At 51.7% G+C, this 13,091-nt stretch overlaps 1 protein-coding gene across 1 annotated transcript in view; it reads right to left on the bottom strand.

The window, feature by feature from the left end:
• DMBT1 (deleted in malignant brain tumors 1) overlaps positions 1–13,091 on the bottom strand; it is a 76,929-nt gene that overhangs the window by 21,391 nt on the left and 42,447 nt on the right. Inside the window, 8 exon segments of the mRNA NM_001048188.1 lie at positions 941–970; positions 1,842–1,871; positions 2,614–2,937; positions 5,966–5,998; positions 6,608–6,634; positions 8,408–8,437; positions 9,310–9,339; positions 10,084–10,407. Of these exon segments, the coding sequence (NP_001041653.1) occupies positions 941–970; positions 1,842–1,871; positions 2,614–2,937; positions 5,966–5,998; positions 6,608–6,634; positions 8,408–8,437; positions 9,310–9,339; positions 10,084–10,407 (828 nt within the window).

Below are 13,091 nucleotides of genomic sequence, written 5' to 3'. Positions count from 1 at the left end.
CGGAAGGAAGCCGGTTCATCATCACTATCTCCAAGGAGTTGCCATGTGGGGGGGGGCTGATCCGTGCAGGTTCTCTGACTGCTGCCCCACCACAGCCCCAAACGAAGAGCCCAACCCAGCCTTGGGAGGTAAGAGGGGACGGGGCAGCCCCCAGCCTGCCTCCACAGTGACCGCTTGATGGACTTGAGCCCCTACGGCAGGGCACCACCAGAGACAGCCTCCCGGCCCCCGCCAAGGGCCCCCTTCGGCTGCCCGCCCCTCCCCCAGCCCCTGCCTCATCAGGCCTGACGTTGTTCTGAAGGCTCCCGTTCCCCTGAGCACACCCTCGTGCCACTGTCAAGCCCTAGCTTAGCCCGAATCGAAAACAAACCCCGGACCCGCTGAATGTCAGCAGAGCACGTGGCGATGCCTGGGGAGAAGGTGCCTGGTGCCAGCAGGCTGCTCAGAGTCCTTCTAGGACTTGTCCCCTGAAGGACAGGGACAGACTCCTTCTCCTGCTGGGACATCGACTTGGGGATGGCCCCGCTCCATGGCAGCAAACAAGCTGAGCGGGAAGCCCAAACACATAAGCACGTAGAGATAAGAGACGTGCAGAGGGGGACAGAAAGCCTTGCAAGCTCTGGATCCAGCTCTGCCTGAAGACAGGCCCACCACTCAACATCCTGGCTCTGGAAGACAGTGCATCCCCCTCTGGCTTAAGAGAGTTTCAGGGGGATCCTGCCACTTGCCAACACAGCCATCCTGACAAACGCAGTCTCTAACGGGTAGGTGATGCTTAGCCGTGTGCTGATGCATCTGCTTGTTCTGCTCGGAGGAGGGAACTTGCCACAGTGAATGAGGTGGGGAACACAGCAGCCTGACCCCAGACTTAGAAAGTGCACCCAGGCCTGTTGATTAAATTTGAACACTGTCGGTTTGGCAGGGTCCCAGTGATACTTACTTTGGGAAGGAGTCGTTGTGTACCACCAATCTGGAGGGGAAACAAAGCAACGTTAGAAAGAAAGTGGGTAGGGATTTCCAGTCATGGCTCAGCGGAAATGAATCTGACTAGCATCCACTAGTACATGGGTTCGATCCCTGGCCTTGCTCCGTGGGTTAGGAATCCAGCCTTGCTGTGAGCTGTGGTGTAGGTCACAGACTCGGCTCGGATCTGATGTTGCTGTGGCTGTTGCTCAGGTCAGTGACTACAGCTCCGATTTGACCCCTAGCCTGGGGATTTCCATATGCCAAGCATGCGGCCCTAAAAGGACAAAAAAAAAAAAAAAAAAAAAAAAAAAGAAAGAAAAGAAAAAGAAAAAAAGGTTAGAATCAAGATTGGTCTAGCGACTGTCATTAGGATCATGGCTAATGGGTTTGAGAAGCTTCTCTACATGGGGGAGAAAGAGACCATTTCTGAGACCTTTTAGTGAGCCCAAATCAAGCCATCAAATGCCCACCACGTGGCCTTGAAGCAGTACAATCCACAAACAACAACAGTCCCCATGCTCTAGCGGCAGAGGGTTTTTTTGGTAAAATCATCCCTTAGACTCTGCCTGAGGAATATGACATGAAAAATCTCTGTTCGATCCTCACGCGTTCCTCTTGGTCCAGGCAATATGTTCAGGCAGAAATTACCCCAGGACACAGCTCCCCACCAGCCAGCCCTTTGAGGGAACAATGCCCTCAAGTCACTGGCCCAGACAGAGGATCCACCTGTTACGGTTCATCCACAGTCTCTAGAGTGACCAGGGTGGGTTCTGAGAGGTGGAAAGCTCAACAGGCCCCTCTGGGAGCTCCTGGTTGGGCTGTGGAGGTGAGTGGGACAGAGGGGACACCCAAGAGTCAAAGGCACCTGGACTCACCTGGAATGACCGTGGACGAGCGCTGGGCATCTGTGAGAGACAGAAGGCGGATCAGACACATCGCACAGAAGGGGCACAACCGGGCCAAAGGGGACGACGCTGAGCAGGTAAGATGCTCAGTCCGTGCTTGTCCCCTGCCCTGGAGCGGGGACCTCTGCCACCCACAGGCCTCCAAAGAGGCTCCTGGGAGGGGTCCAGGCAGAGCAGCATCCCTTATTTCCATGTCATGGTGATTAGCTCTGCATCTAAATGAACAAGGTGACACTGAAACCAAGCCACAGATTTTATGGGTCCACTGGCAGCAAGAGAGAGGAGCCCAGCTCCAGCCCAAAATCCCACGTGGGAGCTGTCAGGCCCAACCAGAGCTTATGACAAGATGTGTGTGACAAGCCCCTGTGCACAGCAGACCTGGTGACCAGACAGGGCATCTCAGGGCTCTGGAGGGGCTACGGTCCAGGACTCGGGATCCAACACCTGGGCCACCTGCGGTCCTGGCCCACATGCCTCTGGTCAGAGACCTCCTTACAGAGCTTTCCTCTTTATCTCAGCCTGGCCTTGTCACAGGGGGGAATAAAGCCTTGATTGTCGCTTCCACTTTGGATCGTTCTAATTCACCATCTCCCCCCCACCACCCAGTAGCTGAACACAAGCTAATGCTGAATCTGAAAAAATTTAAGAAGGAGAAAGTAGGAAGTGCTTTGAGAGAAATCAGATTGTAAGAAGGAAACCAGGCCCCCAGAGAAGAACCCCCGCCCCCAGACTTGATACTAACCTGAGCAGATGACACCAGCGTCTTCATGATGCCCACAGTTGTGCGTGTTCCAGCCACTGTGGGGGCAGCTCCACAAGTAGGTCTCATGCCCTGAGCATCGCAGGTCATCCAGGAGAATCGGCCCTGAGCCCTGACCAAACCGGGCACTTCCTGGGGCCGATACGGCCCAGCCACAGCCCAGCTGCCTGCAGACCACGTTGGCATCGTTGGTGTCCCAGCTGTCATCACACACGGTGCCCCAGGAGCCTTGGTACAGGACCTCCACTCGGCCCTGACACCTGTCACCTCCATTCACCAGCCTCAGGGCCAAATCCCATTCGGTCCCTAGGGGGCAGCACAAGAACACAGCCTCATGTCTCCTGAGGTCACAGGCCTCAGGCAGGCTCAGACTTAGGGGACTCCCTGTTGGCCACATTTCCCTGGGCAGGGAGTCATCCTTTTCAAGATTTATTTATTTATTTGTTGGGTTTCCAGGGCCACACCCACAGCATAGGGAGGTTCCCAGGTTAGGGCTTGAATTGGAGCTACAGCTGCTGACCTACACCACAGCCACAGCAATGCAGGATCTGAGCCGCACCTGTGACCTACACCACAGCTCACGGCAACGCCAGATCCTTAACCCACTGAGCAAGGCCAGGGATTGAACCCACATCCTCATGGATACTAGGCAGGTCTGTTCCCACTGAGCCATGACACGATCTCCCAGGAATTCACCTTTGTACATGCCCAGGAGTTCATTTTCCCCACAGGGAAAAGAAGAGAGATTCCTCTTCGGCCCAAGTTAGGCTGCTCAAATGAGATGCAGACACAGCCCGTCACCCCAAAAGGAGGTGAGCAGGAGGCAACCCCGGCCTCCCCAGGACACATCCAGGCTGGGGCGCCATAGCTGCAGGTGAAGGCCAAGCCCAACCCCTGTTTGGCAGCTTGGGAACTCCTGGTGGCTCTCGCTGGGTTTCGGCTGAGCCCCTGGAGATGACGGGACGGGGCAGACAGGACAGTTCAGGTATTTCCACCCCCTCCCCAGGACAGCCGTCCACTGCCTGAGTGACCCAGGAGCTCCCGGCAGGATTGAGAGGACTCCAGGGAGCTCCCGCAGTGGCACAGTGGAAACAGATCCAACTAGTATGCACGAGGATGTGGGTTGATCCCTGGTCTCGCTCAGAGGGTTATGGATCCTGCATTGCTGTGAGCTGCAGTGTAGGTCGAAGTTGCGGCTTAGCTCTGATGGTGCTGTGTAGGCAGGCAGCTATAGCTCCAATTGGACGCCCAGCCTAGGAACCTCCATGTGCTGCAGGTGCAGCCCTAAAAAGTGGGGGAAAAAAGGATATTCTTTTCAGCTCTAATACATCATCAGACATTGTGAACAACAGCAAAAAAAATTAATGACAAGAAAAAATATCATCAGAAGGAATTATTTCTTTTATCCTACAAATAGTAATTACTTGCCTAGATCATGGTATATCCATACAGTCGAAAACTATGCAGCCATTAAACTTGGCGGTGTAGAAATAATTTCAGTGCCATAAAATGCTAACTTTAAGGCCATCCACAAAAGTATTTATTGTCTATGCCAGTGAAAAAGGATGTTATTAAATAAGGTGTAAAACATACTGGGTGGGGGAAAAACTGTAATTGTAATGCATACATGTAAGGATAAACTGACCCCCTTGCTGTACAGTGGGAAAATAAAAAAAAAAAAAAAATACTGGACTTTGTGTGCCTGTATGTGGAAATGGAATATACATCAGAATGCTAACATTAGTTATATATTCATCCATCCATTCATTGCCCACTTCTTTCTCCAAACATTTATGGAGTACCAGACACAACGCTAGATAATTAAGGATGCAATGACGAAAATGGAAGACGTGATTTCTGCTCTTGGAAAATGAAGAGTTTGGCAAAAAAAAAAAAAAAAAAAAAGTGTGACCCTTGGCAAACATACTTCTGGTTGTGTAATTGCCCAGCTGAAAACATTTCAACCGCCACCCCTGCCCTTAGGATAAAGCCAGGAGTTTTAACCTGCCCACAAAGCTCTGAATGATCTGGCCCTCCCTCGCCCAGCTCCCTGACAATCCCTTCTGCTGCCACCTGCCACTCATTCAAAAAGTCAGCTTCCTTCCCACCTCGATCTTGAAGGCATTCCTTCCGGCTGGCAGGCATTTCACCAAATGAACAAACCTGCTTCTCCTGTAAGCCTCAGCAAAAGCGTCTCTTCCAAAGGACTTCTCTTAATCCCTTGAGCAAGTAAAGTCTCTGCTAAAGTGCCCCCTTTGCACAGCGAACTTTCCCTGGGAAGCACCTGCCACAACTGTGATGACAGCAGCAATACAGGTTTAAATACTTAATACCTGCGTGAGTAGATTATATCGCCTTTTCATCATTCTGTAATTTACAACCATTCTTGATGGCGATATAACCATCCGTACAGCAAAGATGGTAAAATACTCCATCCAAAATAAGAGGTTGTGTTTCTTAAGTACTTTCTATGCACCCCCGCTATAGTAAATTTAGTCTAGTAAATCTATTTCTGCCTTAAAACTATTGAGAAAGTATGCAAAGTTTATTTATAAAAATATTCGTCCTCACAGGGTCCTTTATTTAAAATGATAGTAAGAGAAGACGTGATGACAAGGAAAAGTAGCCATAACTTCTTTTCTTTTTGTTTTTTTCTCCTGCTCGGGTCACACCCGCGGCACATGGAAGTTCCCAGGCTAGGGGTCAAGTCGGAGCTACAGCTGCCAACCTACACCACAGCCCCAGCAACGCCAGAGCCGAGCCGTGTCTGTGACCTACACCACGGCTCAGGGCAACACCGGCTCCTTAACCCACCAAGCAAGGCTAGGGATCGAACCCGTGTCCTCATGGATACTAGTCGCATTTGTGACCACTGAGCCTCGATGTGAAGTCCAGCCATAACTTTTCTTAAGAACAGTGGAACCATAGCCATATCATGAGATAAAGAATTATGGGTAAGAGCATATGATGATTTGTGAAATCATCCATTTCTTCTTTGTCCCCCTTCTTCCTCTCAAAGCTTTGGAGATACTCTAAAAAGTAAAAGCCACAAAATCTATGCTTTTAGGAATCTCTCCTCTCATTTACATATAAAAAGGGCAGGTGATCTTCCTAGTTAAAACGAAAGTCATCTCCGGAGCAGGGGAGATATGAAGGCGGAGGGTGTGGAAGCTCCATGTCAGCTGTGGGTTGCAGGCCAGGGGGGGATAGGGAGGGGCAGCCTGGGCAGGTCGTGTGTGCAGGTGGGGGGTGGGGGTGGGGGCTGGGCATGTGTAGGCATCTGTGGCAGACAGCCAGGCCAGGGGATAATTCAGGTGGAAAAATGGGTACTTACTTGCTGCGGTTGTAGTTGTTGGGTGCCACCAAGCTAGAAAGAAAAGAAAGTGATTTTAGGATACTGTTGGGTAAAACATTTTTAATTCTATGACCATCACGTGGATGGAGAAAGCAAATCCTTTGCCTTACTGCAGGACTTCTCAGAGCCTTGACCATCCTAATTTACACAGTGACTGGTCAAACGGGCGGGGAGGACATAGTACTTCCCAATGTAGTGCACACCGGATATTTGTACTGTGCCATAAAGTTCCCTTTGGACTTGCTCTCCACGTGATGGATTCTTTTACAGACAAATATCAGCATGAGGGCTAACTGGCCATGCTTCCGGCATAGTCACCATTCTCTGCGGGATGACTTGGACTGTTCCTTTCATCAGAAATGATCCCAGGATAAACCTTGTCCCCCACAGGCTCTCTGACCTGGGAATGACATCAGGCAACAGCAGGAGACCAGAGGGGCCCTCCAGCCAGAGCTGAGGAGCAGCCATGGTCCTGGGGACTCAGCTGGTCACCGAAACAAATCCCCGAGTCCTCAGAGGGGAACCACGCCCCAGCAGGAGTCTGCCTGTCTCCTAATTCTAGAACCCGAGAGGGTGGAAGTCCAGAGAGGAATCGGGCTCAGCGGTTCTGCACCCACTCACCTGGGATAGTAGATCTGATGTGTGCAGCTGCAAGAAAGAGGAAACAGGATCAGCCTCAGTGCCCAGGATGTGTGGCCACAAACGGGACGGGTTCCTGAGAGAGATGCTGAGGGCCCGTCCCCTCCGTGGCCTGAGCAGGGCATCCTGGGAGTGGTCCAGGGGAGCTGAAGAGCAAACGTCAACCCCAGAGAGTAGTTTCCAGACAAGAAAGTTTGGGGGATCGAGTTGATAAATCCTTAGTGTCCATTACACCTTGTCTATTTCAACGGGCCACCAGGGACACCAACTGCTGTGGGTGCTGCTCTCAGGGAAACAGCCCATCTTTCAGGGAAGCTCAGGGTGCCAAGAGCCAGAAAGAGGGGCCCTTTCCTGGAGAAAAACATGTGCTAAAGCAGAGTCACAATTTCTTGGAAGCCAACCTGAGCATGTCACACCAGCATCCTCGTGATGCCCACAGTTGTGCAAGTTCCAGCCATTGTGGGGGCAGCTCCACGCATAGGTCTCATTCCCTGACCAGGCCTCGTGGTCCAGGACAATCAGCCCTGAGCCCTGACCAAACTGGGCACCTCCTGGAGCCGATATGGCCCGGCCACAGCCCAGCTGCCTGCAGACCCCACTGGTGTCCCAGCTGTCGTCACACACGTGCCCCACGAGCCTTAGTACAGCACTTCTACATGGCCCTGACACCTGTCGCCTCCATTCACCAGGGCCAAACCCGATACACTTCCTTGAAAGATACAGGAAATTGCCTTCTGCTGTGTCTCCTGAAGGAAGAGGGCCTGAGGGCTGCGTGAGAGTCAGAACTCGCCCAGGAAAGACTCTGAGTTCTAGGTAATGTTCCCCATCGAGGGCACTTGACGGAATGAAGCCGGTTCATCATCACTATCTCCAAGGAGTTGCCATGTGGGGGGAGGCTGATCCGTGCAGGTTCTCTGACTGCTGCCCCACCACAGCCCCAAATGAAGAGCCCAACCCAGCCTTGGGAGGTAAGAGGGGACGGGGCAGCCCCCAGCCTTCCTCCACAGTGACCGCTTGATGGACTTGAGCCCCTACAGCAGGGCACCACCAGAGACAGCCTCCCGGCCCCCGCCAAGGAGCCCCCTTCGGCTGCCCGCCCCTCCCCCAGCCCCTGCCTCATCAGGCCTGACGTTGTTCTGAAGGCTCCCGTTCCCCTGAGCACGCCCTCGTGCCACTGTCAAGCCCTAGCTTAGCCCGAATCGAAAACAAACCCCGGACCCGCTGAATGTCAGCAGAGCACGTGGCGATGCCTGGGGAGAAGGTGCCTGGTGCCAGCAGGCTGCTCAGAGTCCTTCTAGGACTTGTCCCCTGAAGGACAGGGACAGACTCCTTCTCCTGCTGGGACATCGACTTGGGGATGGCCCCCGCTCCATGGCAGCAAACAAGCTGAGCGGGAAGCCCAAACACATAAGCACGTAGAGATAAGAGACGTGCAGAGGGGGACAGAAAGCCTTGCAAGCTCTGGATCCAGCTCTGCCTGAAGACAGGCCCACCACTCAACATCCTGGCTCTGGAAGACAGTGCATCCCCCTCTGGCTTAAGAGAGTTTCAGGGGGATCCTGCCACTTGCCAACACAGCCATCCTGACAAACGCAGTCTCTAACGGGTAGGTGATGCTTAGCCGTGTGCTGATGCATCTGCTTGTTCTGCTCGGAGGAGGGAACTTGCCACAGTGAATGAGGTGGGGAACACAGCAGCCTGACCCCAGACTTAGAAAGTGCACCCAGGCCTGTTGATTAAATTTGAACACTGTCGGTTTGGCAGGGTCCCAGTGATACTTACTTTGGGAAGGAGTCGTTGTGTACCACCAATCTGGAGGGGAAACAAAGCAACGTTAGAAAGAAAGTGGGTAGGGATTTCCAGTCATGGCTCAGCGGAAATGAATCTGACTAGCATCCACTAGTACATGGGTTCGATCCCTGGCCTTGCTCCGTGGGTTAGGAATCCAGCCTTGCTGTGAGCTGTGGTGTAGGTCACAGACTCGGCTCGGATCTGATGTTGCTGTGGCTGTTGCTCAGGTCAGTGACTACAGCTCCGATTTGACCCCTAGCCTGGGGATTTCCATATGCCAAGCATGCGGCCCTAAAAGGACAAAAAAAAAAAAAAAAAAAAAAAGAAAGAAAGAAAAGAAAAAGAAAAAAAGGTTAGAATCAAGATTGGTCTAGCGACTGTCATTAGGATCATGGCTAATGGGTTTGAGAAGCTTCTCTACATGGGGGAGAAAGAGACCATTTCTGAGACCTTTTAGTGAGCCCAAATCAAGCCATCAAATGCCCACCACGTGGCCTTGAAGCAGTACAATCCACAAACAACAACAGTCCCCATGCTCTAGCGGCAGAGGGTTTTTTTGGTAAAATCATCCCTTAGACTCTGCCTGAGGAATATGACATGAAAAATCTCTGTTCGATCCTCACGCGTTCCTCTTGGTCCAGGCAATATGTTCAGGCAGAAATTACCCCAGGACACAGCTCCCCACCAGCCAGCCCTTTGAGGGAACAATGCCCTCAAGTCACTGGCCCAGACAGAGGATCCACCTGTTACGGTTCATCCACAGTCTCTAGAGTGACCAGGGTGGGTTCTGAGAGGTGGAAAGCTCAACAGGCCCCTCTGGGAGCTCCTGGTTGGGCTGTGGAGGTGAGTGGGGACAGAGGGGACACCCAAGAGTCAAAGGCACCTGGACTCACCTGGAATGACCGTGGACGAGCGCTGGGCATCTGTGAGAGACAGAAGGCGGATCAGACACATCGCACAGAAGGGGCACAACCGGGCCAAAGGGGACGACGCTGAGCAGGTAAGATGCTCAGTCCGTGCTTGTCCCCTGCCCTGGAGCGGGGACCTCTGCCACCCACAGGCCTCCAAAGAGGCTCCTGGGAGGGGTCCAGGCAGAGCAGCATCCCTTATTTCCATGTCATGGTGATTAGCTCTGCATCTAAATGAACAAGGTGACACTGAAACCAAGCCACAGATTTTATGGGTCCACTGGCAGCAAGAGAGAGGAGCCCAGCTCCAGCCCAAAATCCCACGTGGGAGCTGTCAGGCCCAACCAGAGCTTATGACAAGATGTGTGTGACAAGCCCCTGTGCACAGCAGACCTGGTGACCAGACAGGGCATCTCAGGGCTCTGGAGGGGCTACGGTCCAGGACTCGGGATCCAACACCTGGGCCACCTGCGGTCCTGGCCCACGTGCCTCTGGTCAGAGACCTCCTTACAGAGCTTTCCTCTTTATCTCAGCCTGGCCTTGTCACAGGGGGGAATAAAGCCTTGATTGTCGCTTCCACTTTGGATCGTTCTAATTCACCATCTCCCCCCCACCACCCAGTAGCTGAACACAAGCTAATGCTGAATCTGAAAAAATTTTAAGAAGGAGAAAGTTAGGAAGTGCTTTGAGAGAAATCAGATTGTAAGAAGGAAACCAGGCCCCCAGAGAAGAACCCCCGCCCCCAGACTTGATACTAACCTGAGCAGATGACACCAGCGTCTTCATGATGCCCACAGTTGTGCGTGTTCCAGCCACTGTGGGGGCAGCTCCACAAGTAGGTCTCATGCCCTGAGCATCGCAGGTCATCCAGGAGAATCGGCCCTGAGCCCTGACCAAACCGGGCACTTCCTGGGGCCGATACGGCCCAGCCACAGCCCAGCTGCCTGCAGACCACGTTGGCATCGTTGGTGTCCCAGCTGTCATCACACACGGTGCCCCAGGAGCCTTGGTACAGGACCTCCACTCGGCCCTGACACCTGTCACCTCCATTCACCAGCCTCAGGGCCAAATCCCATTCGGTCCCTAGGGGGCAGCACAAGAACACAGCCTCATGTCTCCTGAGGTCACAGGCCTCAGGCAGGCTCAGACTTAGGGGACTCCCTGTTGGCCACATTTCCCTGGGCAGGGAGTCATCCTTTTCAAGATTTATTTATTTATTTGTTGGGTTTCCAGGGCCACACCCACAGCATAGGGAGGTTCCCAGGTTAGGGCTTGAATTGGAGCTACAGCTGCTGACCTACACCACAGCCACAGCAATGCAGGATCTGAGCCGCACCTGTGACCTACACCACAGCTCACGGCAACGCCAGATCCTTAACCCACTGAGCAAGGCCAGGGATTGAACCCACATCCTCATGGATACTAGGCAGGTCTGTTCCCACTGAGCCATGACACGATCTCCCAGGAATTCACCTTTGTACATGCCCAGGAGTTCATTTTCCCCACAGGGAAAAGAAGAGAGATTCCTCTTCGGCCCAAGTTAGGCTGCTCAAATGAGATGCAGACACAGCCCGTCACCCCAAAAGGAGGTGAGCAGGAGGCAACCCCGGCCTCCCCAGGACACATCCAGGCTGGGGCGCCATAGCTGCAGGTGAAGGCCAAGCCCAACCCCTGTTTGGCAGCTTGGGAACTCCTGGTGGCTCTCGCTGGGTTTCGGCTGAGTCCCTGGAGATGACGGGACGGGGCAGACAGGACAGTTCAGGTATTTCCACCCCCTCCCCAGGACAGCCGTCCACTGCCTGAGTGACCCAGGAGCTCCCGGCAGGATTGAGAGGACTCCAGGGAGCTCCCGCAGTGGCACAGTGGAAACAGATCCAACTAGTATGCACGAGGATGTGGGTTGATCCCTGGTCTCGCTCAGAGGGTTATGGATCCTGCATTGCTGTGAGCTGCAGTGTAGGTCGAAGTTGCGGCTTAGCTCTGATGGTGCTGTGTAGGCAGGCAGCTATAGCTCCAATTGGACGCCCAGCCTAGGAACCTCCATGTGCTGCAGGTGCAGCCCTAAAAAGTGGGGGAAAAAAGGATATTCTTTTCAGCTCTAATACATCATCAGACATTGTGAACAACAGCAAAAAAAATTAATGACAAGAAAAAATATCATCAGAAGGAATTATTTCTTTTATCCTACAAATAGTAATTACTTGCCTAGATCATGGTATATCCATACAGTCGAAAACTATGCAGCCATTAAACTTGGCGGTGTAGAAATAATTTCAGTGCCATAAAATGCTAACTTTAAGGCCATCCACAAAAGTATTTATTGTCTATGCCAGTGAAAAAGGATGTTATTAAATAAGGTGTAAAACATACTGGGTGGGGGAAAAACTGTAATTGTAATGCATACATGTAAGGATAAACTGACCCCCTTGCTGTACAGTGGGAAAATAAAAAAAAAAAAAAAATACTGGACTTTGTGTGCCTGTATGTGGAAATGGAATATACATCAGAATGCTAACATTAGTTATATATTCATCCATCCATTCATTGCCCACTTCTTTCTCCAAACATTTATGGAGTACCAGACACAACGCTAGATAATTAAGGATGCAATGACGAAAATGGAAGACGTGATTTCTGCTCTTGGAAAATGAAGAGTTTGGCAAAAAAAAAAAAAAAAAAAAAAAAGTGTGACCCTTGGCAAACATACTTCTGGTTGTGTAATTGCCCAGCTGAAAACATTTCAACCGCCACCCCTGCCCTTAGGATAAAGCCAGGAGTTTTAACCTGCCCACAAAGCTCTGAATGATCTGGCCCTCCCTCGCCCAGCTCCCTGACAATCCCTTCTGCTGCCACCTGCCACTCATTCAAAAAGTCAGCTTCCTTCCCACCTCGATCTTGAAGGCATTCCTTCCGGCTGGCAGGCATTTCACCAAATGAACAAACCTGCTTCTCCTGTAAGCCTCAGCAAAAGCGTCTCTTCCAAAGGACTTCTCTTAATCCCTTGAGCAAGTAAAGTCTCTGCTAAAGTGCCCCCTTTGCACAGCGAACTTTCCCTGGGAAGCACCTGCCACAACTGTGATGACAGCAGCAATACAGGTTTAAATACTTAATACCTGCGTGAGTAGATTATATCGCCTTTTCATCATTCTGTAATTTACAACCATTCTTGATGGCGATATAACCATCCGTACAGCAAAGATGGTAAAATACTCCATCCAAAATAAGAGGTTGTGTTTCTTAAGTACTTTCTATGCACCCCCGCTATAGTAAATTTAGTCTAGTAAATCTATTTCTGCCTTAAAACTATTGAGAAAGTATGCAAAGTTTATTTATAAAAATATTCGTCCTCATAGGGTCCTTTATTTAAAATGATAGTAAGAGAAGACGTGATGACAAGGAAAAGTAGCCATAACTTCTTTTCTTTTTGTTTTTTTCTCCTGCTCGGGTCACACCCGCGGCACATGGAAGTTCCCAGGCTAGGGGTCAAGTCGGAGCTACAGCTGCCAACCTACACCACAGCCCCAGCAACGCCAGAGCCGAGCCGTGTCTGTGACCTACACCACGGCTCAGGGCAACACCGGCTCCTTAACCCACCAAGCAAGGCTAGGGATCGAACCCGTGTCCTCATGGATACTAGTCGCATTTGTGACCACTGAGCCTCGATGTGAAGTCCAGCCATAACTTTTCTTAAGAACAGTGGAACCATAGCCATATCATGAGATAAAGAATTATGGGTAAGAGCATATGATGATTTGTGAAATCATCCA

The sequence above is a fragment of the Sus scrofa genome, chromosome 14, assembly GCF_000003025.6.
Source record: "Sus scrofa isolate TJ Tabasco breed Duroc chromosome 14, Sscrofa11.1, whole genome shotgun sequence".
NCBI lineage: Eukaryota > Metazoa > Chordata > Mammalia > Artiodactyla > Suidae > Sus > Sus scrofa.
This window is presented reverse-complemented; position numbering and strand designations above follow the sequence as displayed.